Source organism: Corythoichthys intestinalis, chromosome 10 (assembly GCF_030265065.1).
Source record: "Corythoichthys intestinalis isolate RoL2023-P3 chromosome 10, ASM3026506v1, whole genome shotgun sequence".
NCBI lineage: Eukaryota > Metazoa > Chordata > Actinopteri > Syngnathiformes > Syngnathidae > Corythoichthys > Corythoichthys intestinalis.
In genome coordinates, this window is record NC_080404.1 from 17,614,708 (window position 1) to 17,640,918 (window position 26,211).

The 26,211-nt window shown below is 40.3% G+C and overlaps 1 protein-coding gene across 3 annotated transcripts in view; it reads left to right on the plus strand.

The window, feature by feature from the left end:
* The window catches only part of jag1b (jagged canonical Notch ligand 1b), a 57,369-nt gene that overhangs the window by 13,620 nt on the left and 17,538 nt on the right, over positions 1-26,211 (plus strand). Inside the window, exons 4-18 of one of the 3 annotated variants that reach the window (XM_057848146.1) lie at positions 6,043-6,294; positions 6,674-6,734; positions 11,673-11,803; positions 11,997-12,116; positions 13,926-14,039; positions 16,948-17,061; positions 17,174-17,287; positions 17,667-17,713; positions 18,739-18,912; positions 19,229-19,379; positions 24,463-24,627; positions 24,917-25,030; positions 25,121-25,234; positions 25,400-25,513; positions 25,855-25,971. In XM_057848146.1, coding sequence (XP_057704129.1) covers positions 6,043-6,294; positions 6,674-6,734; positions 11,673-11,803; positions 11,997-12,116; positions 13,926-14,039; positions 16,948-17,061; positions 17,174-17,287; positions 17,667-17,713; positions 18,739-18,912; positions 19,229-19,379; positions 24,463-24,627; positions 24,917-25,030; positions 25,121-25,234; positions 25,400-25,513; positions 25,855-25,971 — 1,902 coding nt within the window. Of the gene's footprint in view, positions 1-6,036; positions 6,295-6,673; positions 6,735-11,672; positions 11,804-11,996; positions 12,117-13,925; positions 14,040-16,947; positions 17,062-17,173; positions 17,288-17,666; positions 17,714-18,738; positions 18,913-19,228; positions 19,380-24,462; positions 24,628-24,916; positions 25,031-25,120; positions 25,235-25,399; positions 25,514-25,854; positions 25,972-26,211 lie in introns of all 3 variants that reach the window. The other 2 variants (XM_057848144.1, XM_057848147.1) reach the window with 2 other exon arrangements.

A 26,211-nucleotide genomic window follows, 5' to 3' on the forward strand; every position in this document is an offset into this window, starting at 1 on the left:
TTGTTTACGCAAATCTCTCAGTATGAGGTCAACAAGGTTTCGGTCTTTTCTGCCGTATTTGGCGCTTCCCAGAGAGCCATTAGGGCACTAGTGTGAAGAGCCCCCTTGAATGTACCTTGAGTGCTGGTGAAGCCCCTCTGCGAGCAGGTTATATTCCTACATCAAACCCAGTCAGAAGTACTTATTTCATTGCCACTCTTCAAATAGATTTCAATGAAGCATGTGGAAAAGCAAGTTCCTGTTTGCTGTGAAAAGTTAATATCTTCTGAGTGCTGTGATGTTTTGTTGGAGTGTGGCCTCAACAAATTTGTCTTGTCTATTTTACGCTCTGCCTCGAGCGGGGCAACACTTAGCGGGGATGTGCCAGCCCCAACACGGCAGGCCACCGCTCAGTAGAGAAGTGCCACATAGCTGAGGCACTAGATTCCAGGCCCGTGCGAAATGTTGCCGGTCACTGCGATTCCAGTACTCAAACACTGCCTCCATGCCATCCCATACACATCACTAACATGGTCAATAAATGACAGCGAGCCATGCTTTCTACTCTGGTTCAGCTACATTGCATCATACTACACACAGGAGTGACTCCTGGTCAATAGCCTCTGCTTGTGTGAGTGCAGTAAATAAAAATCTGACACATTTTTCATTCTATCCCAAGTGAAAGATTCACAAGATTTGTGTGTGTGCATGAGAGTCCTGTATGTGCTGTACAGTGTACTGTAATTTTTGCACTATAAAGCAAACCTGACTCTGAGCCACACCGCTCAAATTGTACAAGATTTAAGAAAAAATGCATAAATGCTGTACATTTACAAAGAGAGAAGTAACACCGAAATCAAAAATCTATTTTTCAAATTTTCATCAACAGTACAAGTTGTGTCCTTCTCTTTCATATGCAGCAGCCTGTCAGGGAAGGTCAAACGTTACCACAAGACACAAAATTGTCTGTCTGAGGGTGTCTGAAACAATAGAACACTTACCTCTAAATTAAAAAAAGTTACAAATATAAAATCCACTTTACCTTGGCTTCTTAGCTTGCAACCGATGGAGTCCTTCCTTTAGTGCTTGATGAGCTGTGTTTAGCATTAGCGTAATGCTTGCTAGCTGCCCAATTTCTATATTAAAGAAAAAAAAAAAAAAAAACAGATCTAACTGTTCAAACAAAGCCATGTCGTGGTCAAAGAGTAAACCGTAATGTGCATCATGGTCCCCGATGTGATATCACTTCGCCCTGCTTGCCCAGACTGTCTGTACCCTGCAGAGCTGCTGGATTACAAATGTTGCTGTTCATACTACAATTATTGACATGCAATGGTAAATTTTAATAACTTTATTCTGAAAACATAGCCAACACCAGTGATTGCATGGGTCATCGGTTATTCTCATGCGTGCATGTTTTTTATTGGCAAGCTAGTAAGCACCATTCACTCGAGCTAACTTTGCCACTCTGGAGTTCCGCAACTAATAAACTGCGCAGAATTTGTTGAAACCAACTCCACCGACTAATTAAACCCTCGCTAACTTGAAAATTAAGCCTGATTTCAAGAATTCTGAACGTTCAAACTATTTCTGTATTGGCATCAAGTTTCAAACAGAGCCGCCTTCTTCAGTAGCCGTGTGTTGGCGCTAGCATAGATGCATTTTGTAGCATATTCATTAGAGGTGCAACGATTTATCGATTAATCGACAACTATTTGATTAGCAATTAGTCGACAACTATTTTGATAACCAATTAAATGGTTAGGATCTTCACCTTAAACTTGTCTAAATACATGAAATTATAACATACAACTTCTCAGTGGTAAATATCAGATTTCTTCATTATATTTTTAAAGTCAAAGTAGGACATGAACAAAAATCTTTGGAAATCTTTGGTTTCCAACAAATTTGATAATCTATACAGTTGAAGATAAGTCAGGAAGCTGTAATAAAATATTATTTTTGAAGGAAGTAGTCATCCATTTTGTTTTCATTGTTACTTACTACATGCCTAAAACTTGCCTGGCACGGCCAGACTGTTCGCCCTGTATTTTTCAAACATTGTGAGAATAGTCTGGGACCCAGCCCATTAACGGCCTCTCGAGCAAGAACAGAATCAACCGTCCAATCAGATTCGTTTATTTGCGTCACGTGTTCTTAACGAGCAACGTCACTCTTCCACGTCGGAAGTAGTCTCCATAACAACCCAGATGGCAAACAGGAGAGCCGAGAATATGTTCCAACCCACGGTAAAATCAGTTTCAAATGACCAAAAACACATCGACACAAGTCATTGACAACAGTCTGTCTCGCGCTGGCCATGTTGAATAAACTCCGCTCTCTTCGTATGTTTACTTCCGCACGCAAGTCCCTCATCGCTTTACTAACGTCACGTCCGCCCATAGCTGATTGGTCCACTCCGCTGTCTGTTTGCTGTGGCTTGCTCCGCCCTGGAAATGTTATTCGCTGAATGGTGGCCAGTAGAGGTGGGAATCTTTGGGCACCTAGCGATTCGATTACGATTCAGAGACTCCGATTCGATTATAAATCGATTATTGATGCCCCCCTCTCCCCATTTTTAAATTAAAAAAAAATTTCTTTGTTTTGTATATTTGTTCCAAAATTGTTTAAAAATCCTCTCAGGCTAAATAAACCAAACTACTATTTTAGTATCAAGTTACCGGTTAAAAACAGCAAATAAAATGCTCAAGTCCCCATTCTGTATCAGCAGCTTTAAACTACATTCAATTAATTTAATGTTGAGAATCAACCGTTAAAGTTGTTAAAATTGCGCCCATTATTCCATAATTTCCCTCATGTCTACTTTCGACATATGAAAGGTTTAAAACTGTTTCATCATTTAAAGATAGATTCAAGTCAAGATTTTGCCGATTTAGGGGTATTTTAGATAAAAAGTAATTAGGTTCTCTACAACAGAGCCTTCTAGAGAAGTCTACTGCTTTAAGATGGCGCCTGTTTACTAGCGCGGGAAAGTCTATTATTGCGCTTCTAGTCTAGATATTTATGATATCTACCACAGCCGTATGTTGCCATATGTTTGTAGCAACTAGCAACTGGGCGCTGTTTGTAGCGGCTGACGGCCGCAGTCAGGTATTATTGTTTTTTTTTGTTTTTTTTACCTAGCGGCATTAGCTGCACATGATATTTACTCTCGGTCCGTTCCTCATTGCGTCCCAAAGACCGCGCTGACTGCGTTTTACAGTGCCTTGCAAAAGTATTCGGCCCCCTTGAACCTTTCAACCTTTCGCCACATTTCAGGCTTCAAACATAAAGATATAAAATTTTAATTTTTTGTCAAGAATCAACAACAAGTGGGACACAATCGTGAAGTGGAACAAAATTTATTGGATAATTTAAACTTTTTTAACAAATAAAAAACTGAAAAGTGGGGCGTGCAATATTATTCGGCCCCCTTGCGTTAATACTTTCTAGCGCCACCTTTTGCTCCAATTACAGCTGCAAGTCGCTTGGGGTATGTTTCTATCAGTTTTGCACATCGAGAGACTGACATTCTTGCCCATTCTTCCTTTCAAAACAGCTCGAGCTCAGTGAGGTTGGATGGAGAGTGTTTGTGAACAGCAGTCTTCAGCTCTTTCCACAGATTCTCGATTGGATTCAGGTCTGAACTTTGACTTGGCCATTCTAACACCTGGATACGTTTATTTTTGAACCATTCCATTGTAGATTTGGCTTTGTTTTGGATCATTGTCCTGTTGGAAGATAAATCTCCGTCCCAGTCTCAGGTCTTGTGCAGATACCAACAGGTTTTCTTCCAGAATGTTCCTGTATTTGGCTGCATCCATCTTCCCGTCAATTTTAAACATCTTCCCTGTCCCTGCTGAAGAAAAGCAGGCCCAAACCATGATGCTGCCACCACTATGTTTGACAGTGGGGATGGTGTGTTCAGGGTGATGAGCTGTGTTGCTTTTACGCCAAACATATCGTTTTGCATTGTGGCCAAAAAGTTCAATTTTGGTTTCATTTGACCAGAGCACCTTCCTCCACATGTTTGGTGTGTCTCCCAGGTGGCCTGTGGCAAACTTTAAACGAGACTTTTTATGGATATCTTTGAGAAATGGCTTTCTTCTTGCCACTCTTCCATAAAGGCCAGATTTGTGCAGTGTACAACTGATTGTTGTCCTATGGACAGACTCTCCCACCTCAGCTGTAGATCTCTGCAGTTCATCCAGAGTGATCATGGGCCTCTTGGCTGCATCTCTGATCAGTTTTCTCCTTGTTTGAGAAGAAAGTTTGGAAGGACGGCCGGGTCTTGGTAGATTTGCAGTGATCTGATGCTCCTTCCATTTCAATATGATGGCTTGCACAGTGCTCCTTGAGATGTTTAAAGCTTTGGAAATCTTTTTGTATCCAAATCCGGCTTTAAACTTCTCCACAACAGTATCTCGGACCTGCCCGGTGTGTTCCTTGGTTTTCATAATGCTCTCTGCACTTTAAACAGAACTCTGAGACTATCACAGAGCAGGGGCATTTATACGGAGACTTGATTACACACAGGTGGATTCTATTTATCATCGGTCATTTAGGACAACATTGGATCATTCAGAGATCCTCACTGAACTTCTGGAGTGAGTTTGCTGCACTGAAAGTAAAGGGGCCGAATAATATTGCACGCCCCGCTTTTCAGTTTTTTATTTATTAAAAAAGTTTAAATTATCCAATAAATGTTGTTCCACTTCACGATTGTGTCCCACTTGTTGTTGATTCGTGACAAAAAAATTACATTTCATATCTTTATGTTTGAAGCCTGAAATGTGGCGCAAGGTTGCAAGATTCAAGATTCCGCTTTACCTGGTATAATTCAATAATCGGAATTTGGATGTTTGTGAATCGTTCTCGAATCTACCACGGCCGAATCGCGAATAATCTAAGAATCGGAAATTGTGCACGCCTCTAGTGGCCAGACTCAAAAGCTGGAACAGTGGTGAGTCTGGTGTACCAGGCTAGCCTAAAACAACTTCTAAGTAAATTGTGAAGGTAATAGAAAAAAGTGAAATTTTTCCGATTAATCGACTATGAAAATAATCGTTAGTTGCAGCCCCAATAGTCATCCTTTTTACATCGGTCTACCCACCCATACAGTATTTAGCCTTAAATGGTTCTTCTGTCGTGGGACCCGGGGTCTTCACTTGACACCAAGTAGGTATTAACTGGAGGTTTTCTCATAAACGAAGCAACTAGCCAAGCGAAATATGTGGGAATGTTAATTTTTCATTTTTAACGAGACTGCATGTCCCCACGCCCCAACACACAATCCATAAATAAGTCTCTTCGTTATTAATGCTGCAGGGTTTAAATGGAGAGAAGTCGTGCTTTATAGTGCGAAAATTATGGTATTCTGTACTAAAGCTCCAGTTTAGAGTGTTTGTTTTGTGTGTGTGTGTGTGTGAAGTCCATTGGCCTACCTATGTCCTTGTACTTTTGACAGAGCCGTGACCCCCTCATGTTTGAACTAAAAGTCAGTGCGGTGTCGGTGTAATGTTGTAAACAACGCCGTCAGACACTTGTTCGAGAATATTGTGGGGGTGTTGACTAGAGACAATTTGAAAAATGTATATACTGTAAGCTTGGGGGAAAAAGTGCTGATGGGCACCCTGGCGTTCGCCCCAGTACTGAATGTTGCGTTGGTGTCTTCACACTATAATTTATGGCGACTGTGGTTCTGTCCTGGCCCGAGCAGATGCAAAGGGCAGCATGAAGCTGTAAACCTGAGTTTGAAAATGACTTGGGACGGTTGGTGAGGGAGTGTGAGTGAGGGAAAGAAGACGATTTAAAGTGCTTGTTAAAAGCCGCCTTCTCTTTTCTGCATTTCCTGTAACTGCTCTCGCTAACCAATACACATAGTTGCTTTGATGACATATAATCAGCTATCTTCTGCGATTTGTGCCAAGCATTTTCGGTTAGCCACTGCAAGATCCCGTTCTGCGCTTTGAAAATGCAGCGTGCATTCCAGCACGCTCGTAGCGAAACACGTCGGATTCCTCGGTGTTGATGCCGTCACTTGTTGTGGTGTTCAAGGTGCAGATGGGAGAGTGATAGAGAAATATTTGTACTCGGGCCAGATCAACCCGAGCCCAAACTGGCATAAGAAGACCCACAATGGCCCCGTCGCTCAGTTCGAGTACCAGATCCGGGTCAGCTGCGACGAGCACTACTACGGCTTCGGCTGCAACAAGTTCTGTCGACCCAGGGACGAGTTCTTTGGGCATTACACGTGCGACTACAACGGTAACAAGACTTGTCTGGAAGGCTGGTCGGGACCAGAATGCAACACTGGTAAGAAACTATAAATAATGGGTGAGTGACAACTGAATTCTGAAAGGAAGCTCGGGGAAAGTAGAAATTATTTGTTTTGTGAAAGCAGCCAGACTGCAGTGTGACTCATGCTGATACATGGTTGCTAGGTCATTGCTACTGAATAGATGACTTTGTTTATATAAATACCCCACCCCTTTTTTCTATTTCCATTCAAATGCTGTCATCAGCATGACTAAATAAACTTGTCCTCATTTTCTGCTGTTTTATGAATTCTAACTAATTGACATGTGCTGTAAGTATTTTATAATGACAAATGTTTAATACAGCTAAGCTAAAGCTGGAAAGTTTGTATTTATTTGTTAAGCAGCCGACATGAAAATTCTCCCTTCTCTTCTAGCAATATGCCGACAAGGCTGCAGTACTGAACACGGATCATGTCAGGAGCCCGGTGTTTGCACGTAAGTTGAACTGTTCTCTTCCATTTATTATTGTGTGACTGATATGTTCCCAAGGGTATTCAATTACTGTCATGTTTTACTGAGGTTGTAGTGCATAATACAGTGAGGCATTTGAACTATTGTGGTGACCTTATCTCTCTACATGCCACAGCAAAATGTGTACAATAGATCAGCACGGGAGATTTTTCTAACAAAACTCTTGTTTTATGTGTGGTAGTGGAATGATGTCTTTTTCAATGACGCTTGTGTCTTTCTGGGGAAGGTAAATTGGCAATTTTGTTTCACTTTAATGATTCAATTTTCTTTTATGCTCGTTTTCTGGTTAAGGTAGGTTGTAACAAACTGGAGTGGCTATTTCAGCAACACCAAAAAGGACACTGCAGTATTCAGTGAAAGTACAGTGCCACAAAGCCGAATTACTGGCATTAAACTAATAACAAAATCCCAGTTTTTAATAGAAAATTTATGTAAACCGCTGCAAAACCACGATCTAACAGGTCCATATCAAAGACAAAATGTTTAAAAGAACAAGTCACTCACGTGACATGATTTTTTTTTTCTTTAATTGCACAAAAAAAAAGTTTTAGTTATAATATTGGCAAAAGATTCCAGCACCATCTACCACTTCCGAGTCTATTGTGGCAAGCTGCTAAGCCCTAGCATGCTAACACAAGTAACAACAATAGAATTTAAACGTAACCAATTCCCTCATAGGAGTTGTGTTAACAGAAAATGACCTACCTGTGGTCGAGGCGCCTACAGGTTGACAACATATTAGATGTTGAGGTAAAATACCACTTCCCTCAGTGTTTAACATTGCCTATAGCTGCTCTGAATGCTGCAAGCATTTGTTAACACACTGTTGTGTGTTGCATTCGGGTGCAATTCCAAAAGGGGGGACAAATAAGTGTCCTGCTTGAGGCTGCGCTGTCAATGAAGGACGGTCTCTCATAAATCCGGACATATAATACAGTATTTTTCGGACTACAAGTAGCACCTGAGTATAAGTTGCACCAGCCATAAAATGCCCAACGAAGAGAAAAAAAACATATATAAGTCGCACCGGAGTATAAGTCGCATTTTGGTGGACATTTACTTGATTAAATCCAACACATAGAACAGATCTGTCATCTTGAAAGGCAATTTAATATAAAAATACAATCGAGAACAAAATTCTGAATAAGTGTACAGTGCATTAACCACGAAATGCGAATATACTGTCCTCACCAGGACGTTACGGCTAGGTCCTGGCTATACATCGAGCTAAACTCCCAAATGATGATGCTTGACGTCCGTATAATTTGCGGAATCAATTTCGTCCTCGATACCAAACAGGTTCGCGTCAACGTAAATAAATGATAATTAGGTGCTGTTAGAGCAATGACACAGGTTAGCATTCGTTCGCTAGCATTAGCACATCGTTCAAACAACCACACAACTGGCTTTAAGTGTCCGATCGCGGGTGGAAAACACAACAACAACAGAAAAGATGATACACACAGGTGTTGCCTCTGTAGAGATATTTTACAAGCATAAACTATGAACGTAGTTTCGCAGCCGTGTTTCTCGCTAACTCGCCCACTCACTCAAGCTGCGTAGCTGTCAGTCTTCTTCTGGCTTGTGAGCGGTCTTCTTCACGTAAACAAGTGCGAGTGCGCCCTCACGTGGGCATGAAAGCGCCACAAACTTTCAATATAAAAGCGTCAATAAATAATACAACTGAACACACATTGCCAAAGGCAGAACGCGAACTTGACCATAGCTATTAAGTTATTCAGATAACTATAGCATAAAGAACATGCTAACAAGTTTACCAAACCATCAGTGTCACTCCAAAACACCATAATAACATGTGAAATGATATCATAAAATGTGTTAATAATTTCACACATAAGTCGTTCCTGAGTATGTCGCACCCCCAGCCAAACTTTTGGGGCAGGGGACTGCGACTCATAGTCCGAAAAATACGGTAACTACCCAGTTACAAAGATGAGCTACTTGTAACGCATCCTGCTAAAGGAAAAATGTGCTAATGCTAATAACCCAAAGTTTTTTTTCCTCCCCTTCTAATTAGGCTGACATTATCAGTCAAATCGTGTGTAACATTTGGGGTGAGCTTTTTTAAAAGCGTATTGTTTGTGTAGCTAATGGCTTCCTTAATGCTGTTTATACACACAGCCAGAGGAAAAGACAGGCACAGATGGGTATCGTGCATGGGCATTGTGTGCATCATCCTGTACGAGGCCCCCTGCTCCGTCCCAACAGTTGCTTTCTTAGTCGTCTGCATTGGCTCCAAATCAAGTACAGGGAGTGTGCGGTCGGTTGAATTTCTGCACAAGTGTTTGTTTTTCCTCAAGCTTTTGAACTCAATCGGGTTTCTTGTAAGTGCTTGTGTGGCCACTGGCTGAACAAGAGGTTGAAATGTTTTCCTGCACAGGTGTGGCTCTGTTTGGATCTGACTTGCTCATGTTTCTCATCACAGCTTGTATCAAACCTGCCTTCAGGCAGGGGCAGTCACCAATGCTAATGACACTGTGGGAATCTTGTGTAGTCGCTTAATAGATTGGAAACGGTGTGCCTGTAAACATCTGGTTTGCTAAGCATTATCCGTAGCATTTTAGTGGTCTGCATTCCCAGGTTGAGTAGTTTTCTGCACAAAGTCATGCTGCATTCCCCAGTAATTTAGCTGCGTAATAGCAAAATCATTTGGGAGCCTTCTGGGGAATCCTCCGCCACCACTCATTGAAAGAAGATTAGCACACTTTTAAGAATAGCCTCTTTAATCACAGAGTGAGGTTTACTTAACCACAGGTTTATTTTTACAGTCCATTTCTGGGGGCTAATCACAATGCGGCCCTTAGAGATGACGGTCTCCTGTCGCCACTCGGCCATCTTTTTAAGGAGTGTACTTATCAGCCGGATTTTATCATGAAGCCCGGGAAGAAAAAAAGTGCAGCGTTATTTGTGTAATTATGGATCTGGACATGCTGGCGGTCAGCAAGAAGGAACGCTTTTCTCCTCGTCTGCCTTGAGACAAAAGCCTAACTCCTGACTCATGGGAACCAGAACCATGAAGAGCCCGGTGGGATCAACGCTGTTCTGTGCTGCTGCCAAGCCGCAAGCACACTGTTGGTCAGAAGGATGTGTTGTGATGCTAATGTTAGCCACGGAAAAAGTCTTTGGAAGTAGAATTTAGCGTCAAGCATTGTTGAGTTGTTGCATTATGCTGCTTCAATATGATATATACAGTGTAATTATCAATATTTTAAAATTGACTGAACAGAAATATTAGTGTAATATAAAAAAATAATAAGGAAACAGCTTTTAAAAAAAAAAAATATCAGTGTCGTAGAGACATGAGTCAGTAAAGGCTAACAATTTCAGACTAGCAGCAACATGATCAAGTGTCTTTCTCTGAGAGAAGTACAGTGGTACCTCAACATACGATCGCTTCGACACACGATCTTTTCAACATCCGACATAACATTTGACCCGCCATTTGTTTCTACATCTGACCACATGCTCAAAATACAACGATATATGACGGCGCCGCAGTTTCTTTGTTTTGCCGAAAGACTGACGCATGGTGGATTTTCTTGTGAGAGAACTTAACACTGGTTGCAAGAAGGTTACAGCAGGTGGTGAAAAAAGGAAAAGGTGACGCTTACCCCATTGAAATGAAGATGGAAATGATAGGAAAATATGAACATGGTGTGTGCATCCATGAACTGGTTTACAATACGGCCATAGAATGTTCATCTCGACGGCACTCCTCCGACCTCCGTTCGCCAGTCTTTATAAGTTAAGGTGACAATTATTATTGTGGTAACATCGCCAAAGAAATCGCCAGCTACGTCAGGTTTCTAATCATTTATTCCATCAACTTGTGCAACACAACAGGCCTACTGTCAGCTGCAGTTGATGCCAGCAACAAAACATTAAAAGAGACGGTAAAATAGAAACGTACCGTTCTCCATCTCACCAACAGTCATGCGATGCGTTCAGGTACAGCAAAATACGTCCGCCACATTAGCGCCCGATTCGTTACTTTATTACGGGAATTATTATTATTCAGATTGTTTTTTTTGTTTTTTTTTGTTTTTATAATTTGTTTTACTATGTGTAATTGCCATTTGTAATAGCACCAGCAGTATTTATTAAGGATTTAGTGTAGGTTTTCGGGCTGTTGAACGAATTAATGGAATTATAATGTATTCTTATGGGAAAATCATGCTCGACATACGACCATTTCGACTTACAAACAAGATCCTGGAACGAATTGACGTCGCATGTGGAGGTACCACTGTAATTCATTTACGCTCATCTGAAAAACGTAGTCAACAGTTACATAATTGTGTGCAGATATTAACATTAGCCCAATGCTATCAGTTGGCTTACTCACTATGGCGACACAGAGTTGGCACTGGGTGAAATTAACTTAAACTACAGAGTTACATAATGTCACAATGTACTGTGAACCGTGTCAAAATGAGTCCAGCCCACATGTGTTTAGCAGCATTTATGCTGCTTGCTACCACAGTTAGCCGATATTCTCCTAGACAATAGGCGGTAGTAAAGCTTCTACTGCATAAGAACAACACTACATTGTAACAGGAAAAAAGCGACGACTCTCGCTATTGCCAGTAGCTTGTCTGTGTGGTTAAGAAAAAATAATAGGCATGCAGTGTCTCAATAATGAATTTAAAAAATTAAATGTATTCAAACAACCGGCGGCTAGGATTTCGTAGGGACGGAAACACTGTGCTTCTTTGTTTGCTGTGGATCACTAGTTAAATCCAGATTAGTTTTGCTTAAGTAATGTGAACTAAACAAATGATTAAACTGGTTTTTAGACCGTGCCTTGATCATTGTTGCCAATAACTGTTACGTGCATGTCTGCGCGAGAGTCTAATAGCTTGTCTTGTGTTTACTTTGCAGGTGTTTGTACGGCTGGCAAGGCCAATACTGTGACAAGTGTATCCCCCACCCCGGCTGTGTACATGGCACATGTGTGGAACCTTGGCAGTGCCTCTGCGACACCAACTGGGGTGGACATCTTTGCGACAAAGGTTTGTGTTGATGGTTGAAGCACCTTTAACTCATTGGCGGCGAAAGAACTCCAATCCATTTTGACCGGGATCGCTGCCAGCCCCCAGTCAAGTTGGATTGGACCTCTATCACAGTCAATGGCAGTGAATAAGTTCATTAGAAGCCTTTTGTGCCAGAACAAACTAAATTGCCGTCAAACCCCTCATATTGCAGATCTCAACTACTGTGGCACTCACCAGCCGTGTATTAACGGAGGGACTTGCAGCAACACTGGACCGGACAAGTACCAGTGTTCGTGTGCTGAAGGTTATTCAGGAGCCAACTGTGAGAGAGGTGAGTGCCACCAGATTACTTGTGAGAAATGCTGCTCAGACGGTGTTAGAATATTATGTAATGTCTAAACACTTACTGTTCTTATAAAGATCGTAATGAGCAGTTTTGTTTTGTTACGTTAAGAATTACAGTACTGCATTACTGGCAGGGAGGTGTTTTTTAACGTCTTGATTTTTTTATTTATTTTAATCTTTTTGTGTCGGAAGACCACAATTTAAGATGCAAAATGGTTTTGACAAAAGGAACATTTCTTAGTATTGTATGTTTTGTTATTGAAGAAAATACAGAGCTATTTTTTTTTTTTTTAAACGGTTGTCTTTTTGCATTGGGTTTGGACAGATTTATGTCCTTTAAATGGGAAAACATTGCTACATGATTAAATGCAGTTACGAGCTTGCACACAGAACCAATTAAAAAGTCAAGACTCAAGGCAACTTTGTTATGCTTTCCAACATTTGGCTTCATGAAAGAAAGGCAGATAAGAAACCTAAAAGGTGTTTTCTTTAAGTAATAATTGTGATAATTTCCACTTCATAAAAAAGCAAGCATGCAAGGGTGGGGTTTTTGACATTTGAAAGTCTGAAAGCTATAATAATTATTATCTTGCAATGTTCAAATACTGTAATTGTGGACCCTGCCTGATCTTGTCTAATATTTTAAGTCATAATCTTGAAATCCCTCCATTCTTATTCTGTCAGTGACTCTTGTATGATTTCCCCTTTGAAAGTGTCAATAAACTGTTAGTTGGCAAACTAAAAGGAAAGGATAACAACAACACTTTTGGAATGAAGTTTATATTTCGGAGAATACAGTGGTGGTGTTGATGTCAAAAAGTATTAATACATTTTTTTCTCCTTTTCCCCGCCGGTTTCATTCAAGTTTAAAGTGCAATGTTAGAAGTTGCTCTACCGTGTTACTCAGATCACTTAAACGGCTGCCATTTTATAGTTTTTATGATTGGAATTTGTTTTTGCATATTCCTGCTAGCAAACTAATTGGTAAATAAATATTTACTAACAGAGAGGATGAATGACTTGAACCCACGTAGGTGTGAGAAGGGTGTACTGGCGTCATTTCTAAAGGTGCCCAGAGCCTGGAATCAGTCCCATGTCAATCCAGAGTTTGATCTCCTGTGGCCGATCATCTCGTTTACCCCTTCCCTCCCCCTTATAAGCAGACAGCAATGCTAATGTTCAGCTGCTGCAAACACTTACCACGGAGATGATGGTTCTTTGCTCATTAAATGTAAGCCTCGCGGGGTGCTGACAGCTTAACTGCAGACATGTCAGGAAACCGTGCCCTCCGTGACGGGAGGTGTAGAGGGGAAGGGGGCGACGTCGACATGTCGGAGCAGAGAGGATGTCCTCGTTCATCTTGATTGCTTAGTCATCCCTTAGTAAATCATTTGGGGTTAATTTAGTGACTCGCTCATGGCAAACTTGCTCATAATGTAGTAAGATTGCACTCATCCTTTCCCCCCCCACTCTGGAAAAGATTGGCAGGGAGTCATTGGGAAGTCACACTGTGTTGGTTGGGGTCAATATACCATGAAGGATGATTTCCTGCCTGTTGGGTGGAAGATTTGAGAGGGGGGTAAGGTGATAAGTGAAGGTCACTGTCAAGGACTGTGCAGATGATTTTTTTGGATCCCCAAATCTGATGTTTTGGGTGGAATGGGTCTTGTTTTTGAATGCAGCTATCCATTCAAAGAGATGTAATTACAGAAACGAAAGGCTTAATTGAAGGTGGGGTATAATGAGTCAGAAGGGTGTATTCTGCTTGTGTGTGATTGTGATTTTTGCTCTCTAGCGGAACATGCCTGTTTGTCCAATCCCTGCTCAAATGGCGGCAGCTGCTCAGAAACCAGTCACGGTTATGAATGTCACTGTGTGCCAGGCTGGAGCGGCCCTTCCTGCACTCTCAGTGAGTAAGATTTCCACTCGCAGCCTTGGAGCACCCTGCCTACGGATAGGAATAAGTCTTTTTGAGATGAGAGGTCGCACTTGCGTATAAGTTGCACCAGCCCAAAAAAAAAAAGAAAAGTCAAAAGTCATTCAGACTGGAACTATGCAACTCTTAACCAATTAAAATTTGTAATTTTTAAATTTTCTCTAAAAAAATTACAGTAACCATCGCGATTTCTGTAACGTAAAGCGTAAATAACGTAACTTATATAGGAACATCTATTGCTGTCAGCCGCACTGAAATATGATTCAATTACAGCCATCAGTTAACCCAACCCCCACCCCCCTTTTTTTTTTTTTTTTGTGTAATTTTTTTTAAACCCCTTATAGAGCAATCATTTAACTAATTGGCTGGCACTACCAGTCAAAATGGATTGGATGTCTAGCACCGTCAATGGCATTGAAACATTGGCAGTCCTCCCAGTTTAAATAAATTGGACATCTATCGCCGTCAATGGAATGCAATGAGTTAATTACAATGAAAAACTGTGTTACTTGAGGCCGTAACCAGAGTATTTTTTTATTCATGTTTATTTAATTTGCTTTTATTAATGTTGTATTAATTTATAAATATAATCGTAATTATACAAAAATACAATAATTACTAATAATTAACTGTGTAATAATTAACCTGACCTCTAAGAAGCGTGAGAAGATGTAGAAAAATATGTATAATACTGTAGTTGCTTGTATTAATTAATTTTTTTGGTTAGCAACAAAAATAGTCACAAGGGATCCAGGGATAGAAAGACTTGCAGTGCTTAAAAGATCAACGTTATTATGAGTTAAAATAATTTGATATCTAAACCCCTCTTGATGTTTTCATATTTATACAATTTGTAAAATTAACTAGTGGGTCGCCATTGTTGTTGACGTCGCAGGGTGGTGATGTCATATAGTTATGCTGCATGGCTTCCAGAGTATGACTCAAGTGACATAAACATGTCATCTGTTCAACCCTTGCAGGTTGAACACAAGAGGAACATTAATGAGCATGACAGCACTGTCGATATTTCACAAAATGAGCAGCAAAGGCAAAATGAACAGGAAAGACGGGATGAGACGAGAGTAGGGGAAAAAAAATATTTTCAGCCAAAATATGCGACACCGGAGAAACATCCTACAAGAGGCAAATTTGACACCCAAAGTACTACAGTGCACTTTCAGCTTTTGTTTAGATGCATAGAGACAGAACATACTAAAGATGCCTGAAGAAAATACTTAAACGTAGTACAGTGATCCCTCGTTTTTCTCGGTTAATGGGGACCAGAACACGCTGCGATAAGTGCGAAGTAGTAAAAGACTTTTTTTTTTTTTGTTTTTTTGTTTTTTCGGGCGTGTTCAATGTATTCATTCAGATTTAGCATTGGAAAAAGATACATATAAGAAATGTTTTTTCACTTTTTTTTCCTAAAGTAAAATTTAAAAAAATCCTTAATTACGCTAAGTTTTAAACATGTTACTGTCCCACTGAATGATTCTTAAACAAGAATAAAGTTATAGGAAAATGCTTGGCTTTATTAAATGCTCCATAGTGAGTCTTCTCAAATCCTCTCAACCTGCTCACTTACAATGAGTTGCCACAGCAATTGCTTAACAAGTTAAACGATGATTGACGCATGCGGTGGTTTTGAAGTACGTGACTCTGGCAAGATCAAAGGCAAACATCTGTCAACATCGTTAACTTTAATAAGCAACTCAAGTGATGTGCCTGACGAACAAAGAGCAGGGAGAGGGAGGGGCGGAGCGAGCGAGCGTGAGACTGCGATCGACTAGGGAGATCTCATCTGTATTTTATTTTTATATTTTTTTTGTAATTGAAAAAAAATCTGCAATGGACTGAGGTTGCGAAGTATTGATGCTTCACTGTAATATCAAATAAGACTGGTTTAAATATGCTACGTGACTAATGTGGTTAACAGATCAACAATCTGCTTTAAACCTACCACAAGAAAACACAATGCTTAAAAGTATGACAGGGAAACACATGCAAAACGTATTTTAGGCAATGAAAAGGTAATAAAAGACTCAATAAACACAGTACTTGCCACTTTTAATCGATGAGCACATATGTTGGACGTCTCCCTGTGTAGACGGAATTGCAGTAACCAGGTAGTATTCGTCGAGTGACAGTGACTAAGTCATCACCCAGAGTGCCCATTGCAGGTATAAAAACATGGCGCCCTCCATACTAAATATTATAGATTTTTAAATCAATGGCAATAGTTTACGTGTTTCTAATTACATGTTTAAGTAAAAGAAAACAATTGTGGCTTATTAGAGCCTACAAGTCTTTAAGTATGAGGTTCCCTTTAAGTGTCAACTGTTTAATAGCTGTCCACTGTACTGAACACTCTGAAAGGGTTAATAGGATTTGCTGTCTATCGCTGTCTATAGCAGTGCACTTACATGATATTAAAAAAATAAATACATAAATATAGTGATCCCTTGCTAATTTGAGGCTCAACTTTTGCACCCTCAGTGCATTGCAGGTTTTTCTATCTTGGAATAAGATGTACACTTAGGCGCGCATGTTTCATATGAGGGAATGAATGTACAGTACATTTTTATACCCATACATTTTTTTATGTATTTTATATTTACATGTTTCAAACTATTTAATGTTCTAATGATAACATACGCATTTGTATGGTTTTATATACACTTATTGACATTATATACTGTATACACAAAAAATGTAGGGGGGTCGTGACACTACTTCGTAATTTTTTAACTTTAAGTGGTCTGTTCTGGTCCCCATTAACAGCAATAAGTGAGGCATCACTGTATATCGGGTCTCCATCAGTTTGAGTATTGTACTTTTTGTATTGTACCAGCTATTTAACTCAACTGTTCTCTCCATGCAGATATTGATGACTGCTCTCCAAACCATTGTAATCACGGAGGGACCTGCCAAGATCTTGTCAACGGCTACAAATGTCTTTGTCCCTCTCAGTGGACTGGAAAGACATGTTTGATAGGTGAGCCTTCCTGCCAAAGTCTTTTCCTTACCTCTGCCGCTACAAAGCTGTCAACTGCACATGTAAATACCGAGCTGACGACCTCTTTCTTCCCTCGCCCACCCCCCGCTAGATGCCAACGAATGTGACGCCAAACCCTGCGTAAATGCCAACTCGTGCCGCAACCTGATTGGCGGGTACTTCTGCGAATGCAGCCCCGGTTGGACGGGCCAGAACTGTGACGTCAGTAAGTTGACAGCTGTCGGCTGCAGCTGCGGACCCCGCCGACAGCCCTGCCTTTTTTTTAATTGCTTTCCGGGCGTGCCACAGTGGCTGAATAAAACTCCTGCCTTGTTCTAATAAAGAAAGCAACATACTAACACAAAAGCAGTCGGTCCCTGCAGCACAAATGAAGCTTTAGTATCGCTATCAGGCCCGTGTGTGGCCCAGATCTGTGGTGCTTTTAAAACAATCCCAGAAGTAGTTTTGCTTGGCCGCAAAACCGAATTGCTCAATACTCTGTGCTCTCTGCAGCCACGTTGCACTTCTACAATATCTTCAACTCCTTTTCACTTGAATCGATGAGTGCCAGTTTTACCAAACAAATGCTTTTTTTCCCCACGTAGATATAAACGACTGCATGGACCAATGCCAAAATGGGGGAATCTGCAAGGTATGAGTCAAAAACCATCTTGAGAGTTACCATCCTGATATTTATACTTTGTTGGCAAGGTTATGTTATCGCCATCCCACAATTTATTGATTATCAAATTAGTCAATGACTATTTTGATAGTCTGTTAAATATTTTTCAATATTGTTAACCTTGGCCTTGTCTAAAGACTCTTTGAGCCTCTTAACCCATTGGCTGCCATTGACGCCGATTGACTTGGACGTCTATGAATAGTCCATTTGTACTAAGAGGTCCTGGCAGCGATCTTTCGATCGGAGCCACCCTCATTCTATCATTGTAAGCTCCTCTCAGTCAAATGGATTGGATTTTTATTACAGTCATAGGGAGTGAATGAGTTCATTGAAAATACAGGTAGTCCCCGACTTACATAATTTTGACTCTTCATTTTGTCAACAGTAGTTTTTTTAAAGTCTCATGAGTGTCTCATCCGCCATTTTGTCGCCGGTTTTTACTTTATTTTATTATGATGTATAATACGTGTTTTTGGATCGTTATTTTGAGATTTTGGGGGTGGTTAGGGGTACTTAAAGGGTTAATTCTGACTTGTGCGGAAATTCAATGTTGCGTCGCCAGCGTAGGAATGGAACTCGCTCACTACCTGTATTCTCAAAAATTTTTTTTTTTTTTTTTTTTTAGAAGAAAAAAATATATTAAGTATTTATTAATTTATTTTTAAATTAGTTCGTCATATTTTTTAATCTAAAACATTTTGAAATTTGAGCTATATTTATAAAGATAAATCTGCAATTATCCTATTATATATAATATTAATATTATATATAAATATTTAAAAAAATGAAAATCGAAAACAAAGGTGTTGTTTAAAATATTATTAATTATTGCTTTTTTTTTTTTTTTTTTTTTAATTATTGATCAACGTTAGAGCATTTGTGAATGTGTGTGGCCTACATGACCCAAAATGATCTGATGTCTTTGTTATTTTAAATGACCAAAAATAATCTAGTGCCCTATAAAGGGTTAAAGGTGTTGCTTGTGAATTGTTTAGGACTTGGTGAATGGATATCGCTGTGTGTGTCCCCCCGGCTTCACCGGCGAGCACTGCGAGAGGGACATTGACGAGTGTGCCAGCTCGCCTTGTCTCAACGGCGGGCGCTGCCAGGACGACATCAACGGCTTCCACTGTCTCTGTCTGGCCAGATTTTCAGGGAATCTCTGCCAGGTAAGACGTCGCCGTGCGCACGTGAGCCATTCCCACCCTCCTACATGGCTGCCCTGCAGTATTATTTTTAAGAGAATGCTTTGTTGGAGCTTCCCCTAGCTTAAGAGGGATGCATTCCTTAGTGCTGAAGCCCAGACTCTGAGGACGGCTCCTATGTCTCTGGCTTGTTTTTCCCCCTTTCCTGCATGTACTTTTGTGTGTGTGTGTATTGTTTCCTGGCACGACCTGTAGGGAGGATGCTGCGGCTTTTTGCTCTGTTTAGTGTAGCAGAAAGTATGTCAGCTATCGGGTTTATACTATACTTTCCTTGCCATAGCTGGATATCGATTACTGCTCGCCCAACCCCTGTCAGAATGGAGCACCCTGTTTCAACTTGGCCACAGACTACTACTGCGCCTGCCCGGAGGACTACGAGGGCAAGAACTGCTCTCACCTCAAGGACCACTGTCGCACCACTACATGTAAAGGTAAGTCTTCTGGCCTCCCTTTCCCAAGAATTTCCTGTAAAATGATACACATTTTTATATTAAAAAAATTGGAGCACTTTAGCCGTATTCTTCCCATGAGTGTGATACCTGTTTTTTTGTTATTTTTTTAAGTTGCTCTGCTCAATTTTCTTGGCCAAGGTGAACATACCCCACCCCCTACCTCCACAAATCTTTTCCGTTGATTCCCCTCGGAGTTACAGAAAATCTGGCAAAAAGCACATCGTACTGTGTGTGTGAGTTCATGAGAATGACTTGGTGGGCGACTACCTCTATTTCCTCCTCAACGAATATGAACATTGTGTGTGCATGTGTATGTCTAATTGAGTGGGAGGACCAACCGCAGAGTCAGATACCAAACGGTGAGATTCTTACTGCTCTTGGCAAGAATTAAGTGATTACGGGGGAGCAAATTGAGTCCATTTTCTTAACCTGAGCAGACAAGGGGAAACAAAAGGCTTTCAGCACATTCACTATGAAATTGTTTGATAGCGTAACCATTTATTGCTCTTTGTCATAATCTTGTTTCCTTTCCACATTATGTGCAAAGAATGGATTAGAAAGAACTTTTTGAATTAAAACTACCATCATTTTCAGACAAAAAGCTGCTACTTTTTCCCCTCGTTTTGAACCCTGCAGCTAATAGTCCAGTGCAGGTTATTTGTTGATTTATTTGGGTTAATACATATGTAACATTTTATTTGACAGCGGCGTCATAAAACTGCCATAAGATGGTCATAATTGTGACATGACACTATCATGGGCAATAATGAATGCTTCTGACAGATGTCACTAACTATCATTCGGCAAATTATGTCACCAACTCCATTTATGTCCAGCTCAGATCTTTTATATCTATTCAAAAGTGAGATAATTTGGCGGATGACACAAAAAGACATCTGTCATAAGCATTCATTAATCCTCATGGCAGTGTCATGTCATAATTATGATGGTCTTATGACAGTTCTGTGGCGCCACTGTCAAGTAAAGTGTCACCGAATACTAGAGCTAGCAATTAATGAAACAACTGGAAGAGTAACTGAAGAAATAATTAGCACAGAACATGAATTTTGGATTATTTCTATCTGTAGTGGTGCAATGCATGCTAGGAGGCATGTTGGACAGCAACAGTGTTGACAGCAGGTGGCAGCAGAGGTCGACTGTCTCCTCCAAGTAACCAGTGATGGCCAAATGAAGCTTCTTGAAGCAATAAAGCTTTGCAGCCAATTGGTTCTCAAAGCTTCATGGTGGTTCGTTTGGTCTTATAACAGTCTTGTGATACCACTGGCAAATAAAGTGTTCCCGGTAATATCATTTGGTGTAAATATCCCATAATACAGTGAGGACAGCTGCGATTTATAGTCCAGTGCGGATTATCGATGAACAAATGCCGTTTACATGTCAAATTTGGTGGGTGGCAGTTTATAGTCAGGTTTGCCCTATAGTCCGAAAATTGCGGTAGCTCAACCCAATATACTATTGGAATAGTTTTCCAATTGGTCTCACAAAGTTGGACATTTACTATTGACCAATATGGGAATGAAGGGGTTCATGTGACTCTTGATTCAAGCGTTCCCAATCTCATAAATCCTTTGTCATTTTATCAGGTTTGCAAAACAATTTGCTTTGAAAATGCAAAAAATGTCATTTGTCAAACTATCGTAATTTTAGGACAAACCCACGATCCCCCCCACCCCCATTTTGAACTTTGCAGTTCATAGTCCAGTGTAGTTTATATAAATATCTCAAAAATTACTTTATACGTCGCAATTTCAAAATGTAACTTTGTAGGTTAATTTCCAGTAACTATATACAATATTTTGCGACCTATAAGTCGTACTTTTTTTTTCATACATGTATGTTACACCTGCGACTTATATGGAGGTATGACATACATGTTGATACTGTACTTGAGGCGTGCCCTCAACTTCGAGATGGTGCGGCTGTTCAAAAGTGATGCTGAAGATAGACTTGAATGATTTGGTAGAGATTTGGAGTGAGATTGAGAGGTTTGTTAACTGAATAACCGTAACAGATACCTATTTAGCATTGTGTTCAGTTTTCTTACAGTTATAATGTTAAACGTTTGTGCTTGGTCTCTGATTAAATAAAATGACCTCCCCAAAACCACACATTAAATACTGCATTACATGTAGGCAACTGGCAGGTGTAAATACATGCAGTAACATAAAATCACTATACATAAAGATTGTTAAAGGTCTTTGCCAGAATACCAATGTCATTCCATGTTTGTAATATTTCTAAAAAGTACTATTTATTGAGCCTTGAGAATTTTTTTTAAAAATGTAAAATGGTTTGTCTAATGTGCAAGGTGTGCATGGACTCACCCCCCTCCCACTTAAAAAAAAAAAAACGGCGGTCTCAAGGCCTCAGCTAGAGAGGGTTGTGAGGTCCGACTCAGGAAAAACAGCCTTTTGTCAAAAGTCTCTCTGTACAGGGCCAGTTAGATCTGGAATAGTTTACCACTTGCCATCAGGGAGTGTCCCACAATACGAACCTTCAAAACTCACCTCAAGCAGTGGTTGAAAGTAAACCAGTCCTGTAGCCACTAACCTCAGTTCTTAGTAACCTACTGTACTCTGCTGTTTTATTTTCACTTCTTGTTCTTTTCTGACTTTTTGTGTCCTTCTGTTCCGGTACCTGCCGATGTAAATTAGCTATTTTGCTACAATATTTACGTCTTTTAGATGTTTCTAATAGATGTTCATCGATGCGCACGGTCCCTATCAGATAAATAAAATTCAACTTTTAATCAGTGTTGTCACAGACTACTTGAAAAAGTAATTTATTACTGATTACGCCTCAAAAAAGTAATTACAGTAACTAAGCTACTTTAGTAATTTATCGGTTACTTTTAACAAATTTTTCTCCCTTTGCTGCCTCAACATAAGAATGACAACAGAAAAATGTCATCGCGTGCAATCGACTTTCCAATAATTTAATTTAAAGGGGAAGATCAGAATTTTTCACATAAGGTTAATCTTCGAGTTAGCAGGGATTTAATTAGTCGATGGAGTTGATTTCAACCGCAACTGACACACACTAGCTTAGCCACTCCGGAGCCCTAAAACTAACAAATAACTGACAAACTGCTTGGAATTTGTTGAAATCAACTCCACTGACTAATTAAACCCCCACTAACTCAAAGATTACGCCTAATGTCAAAAATTCTGAACTTAAGGTTAGGGTTTAGGGTTAACAGCATATCAGTGCCAATGTAAAACAATGCAAATTGACTGCAAAATAACCAACAACACACAAATGAATTTAGAGTTGTCCCGACGAGTTGACATAGTCGACGTCATCGATGACGTAAATCCGTCGACAAGCACAACATCCCGTCGACGGTTAATGAAGGCTTAAAAAAATATATGCGTGGAAAGTTCAGAAAGCTCTGTATGCAAGCGGGGAAAGCAGCACAAAGCCAAAAAAAGCGCACCAAAGTGTCCAAAACATTGACTTATTTCAAAGAAACAAAGGAGGGTACACTCTTCTGTCCTGTCCCTTCAATGCCAAGCTTGGCTGCACGTCGGCCGTGAATAAACACCTCAAGCGCCGTCACCCCGTTGTAAATTTGTTTTTGTTTTTTCATTTTTTGTACACCAGAGGGTGCTGTCGCCTTACTAAATAATGATGTTTCATTGACAATAGGCCTATAAGTGCTATTAGTATTGTTCTTAATGCTAATTGAAAGGTTTTTCATGTTATGGTTTATTTTATGGTATAGAAAATTATATAAGGTTAAAAGGTCATAAATATATACAGTATATACAGTGATTACACTCAAGGGAGAGATTGTCAATGATAAGGTAATAATTTAAGGTAAAGGCAATTCATATAGGCAATTCATTGATGTACAAATAAGGTTTAAAAGGAAAAAAGTTTTTGTAAATTTCTAATTGTGTTGTTTTATTTGTGTGCACCAAGGATGGAATTAAAGTTGTAAACCATCAGTTTAAGAGACCATCTTTCCAATCGGGATGCTACACTAGTTAATTCTGTCAGCATTTGAACTCATTGTTTATTTGTGATTTATTATTGTTATTTATGTGTTTATTTGTACTTTGATAAATAATTTAAGTGTTCCAATTTGTTTTTTGTGAATTGATAAGCGTCAACAAAAATTTCATTGCTAAAAAAAAAATTTTTTTTAAATTATTAGATTAGTCAACTAATCGTAAAAATAGTCGGCTGACTAATCGGGAGAAAATTAGTCATTTGGGACAGCCCTAAATGAATTACATAGTGCAATAAACACAAAGGTGGGGATGGGCGCAGAAACGTGCGCACAACCCGGAAGTACGCCGTACACACACGCAGTAAATTTGGCCACGAAACGTGGCGGCAACTACACTTGATCGAACTTGCAACACATCCCATAGATGCTAAATGAACACGTCACCTCACGGCATGAATGTGCGACAGGATTATATGATGTAAACAAAGCTCATTGACTCCCCGCCGTTGCAACGGCAAAGCTACGAAACGGCTGCGCATGTAGCGACTCCAACCTATTGCTGGAACCTTCCAGAATGAAGGAAAAATACGTTCATTCATGGACGCTCCACACACCTTTCTCAGTCCCGAAACACTTAGCGCATGTGACTCGAGACAAAAACAGGAAGTAACTATGAGCGTTTACCACGAAAACGAACACAAAGTTGGAACCTTTCTAACATTTTCTATTCAAAATGCTCTTCGTACATGACTACAATATTCTAAATACATTATGAGGCATTAACAAAATAGTAATGCAAAAACACTAAGGAAACTAACTTTAATCAGATTACTGATTTGGAAAAAAGAACGCGTTGGATTGCTCATTACTGAGAGCAAGTAATCAGATTAGTGACAACACTGCTTATACGCCAGTGCGACTCATGTTTTTTTCTTTTTGCGCATTTGTTTGGCTGGTGCCACTTATGGTACCGCATTTTCGGATTATTTTATTGTTATAAATACTGGAACCACAAGGTATCCATTCATGCTGGTTTGTTGTTTATCAAATGTTTTTTCAATCATGACGGTCTCTCACTGTGTGCAGTAATTGACAGTTGCACGGTTGCGGTGGCATCTAACAGTACGCCTGGAGGAGAGCGCTACATTTCGTCCAATGTGTGCGGGCCTCATGGGCGGTGCCGGAGCCAAGCCGCTGGCCAGTTCAGTTGCGAATGTCAAGAAGGCTTCAGAGGAACCTACTGCCATGAAAGTAAGACCTCATAACTCATTTGCATTTTTGTTCTATTTTATTTTTAAAGGAAACTTTGTCTACTGGCGTCAATGGCAGCCAATGAGTTCATTTATGAAATAATATTAAAGTCGTTAGAACAGTAGGAAGGTTACGTTTCCATAGTGGTAATATGCCAAAGTTACGATTTGTTTAATGCAATAAAAATTGCAAGCAACTCAGATTCGTCTATCACTGTCAATAGCAGCCATTTAGCTAATATATCGTCAACCAAATCCAACTTTTATGTATTTAATTTTTTAAATCCCAGATATCAACGACTGCGAGAGCAGCCCGTGTCGCAACGGTGGCACCTGTATCGACAAAGTTAGCGTGTACCAGTGTATCTGTGCTGACGGCTGGGAGGGCGACCACTGTGAGATCAGTAAGTACCTAACGGCAACACCAAAGCTTATTTAATGATGCTTCTGGAGGTGCGCCGCATTAATTCTGCTTGTCTTCCGCCCGGCACCAGACATTGACGACTGCAGCGCCAACCCCTGTCATAATGGTGGGACGTGTCGGGACCTGGTGACTGATTTCTTTTGCGAGTGCAAGAATGGCTGGAAGGGGAAAACGTGCCACTCCCGTAAGGACCCGCCCTCCTTTTTTTGTTGTTGTTGTTCCCCTTTACTGTTGTGTAGTCTGCCTGTGCAAACTTGTGGTATGTGCTGATGGCTGTATAAGAGCTTTGTGTACAATACAGTGTATGTTTATCTGGTACCTGCAACCATTTTTTATATTCTCCCTCTAGGCGAAAGTCAGTGCGATGAAGCCACTTGCAACAACGGAGGCACCTGCCATGATGAGGGCAATGCCTTCCAGTGCAAGTGCTCCCCAGGGTGGGAGGGGACAACATGCAACATAGGTGAGCCCCACCTTCACATCACTCTTGTGTGGTAGAGGTCTGTCTTCTAGTTAGATTCAAAAGCAGATTTTAGCCCTTCACTCTGTCAACACTGTGTCTCTGCCCATTTTGCCCTCCCACGAGTGCTGACAGACAGATGCTTAAATACCCCCATTGCGTTGACAATACCCTTTAATGTTTTGGAATGTAGACAACCCACAGAAAATGGATCCCTGGCTAAAAAAATAGTCTAAAGCAATAGCGATGCACCGTGATGTTGAAATTGGTACAGCTCATCCCACTGATAAGCATGGAAGTGCTTCCAGACATAACTATATGCTTAATTTGTTGTTTTCATACAGCCAAAAATTCGAGCTGTCTTCCAAACCCTTGTGAGAATGGAGGTACCTGCGTGGTGACGGGGGAGTCTTTCTCCTGTGTCTGCAAGGAGGGCTGGGAGGGTCCCACGTGCACCCAAAGTAAGGCAGTGTTCTCATTACTTATACCAATCACCCCCCCCATTGGCTCACTGGTCTGCACATTGCAGCACTATTCATGTTTTTGAAGGTCTCTATTTAACAAAAGATGTACTCCGAATGTAAAACAAAAAAATCATGGAAGAAAAATGTTCACATATACAGGGGTTGGACAAAACAAAGGAAGCACCTTAAAACAATCAACAAAAACTAATATGTTGTTGGCCCGCCTTTTGCGACACT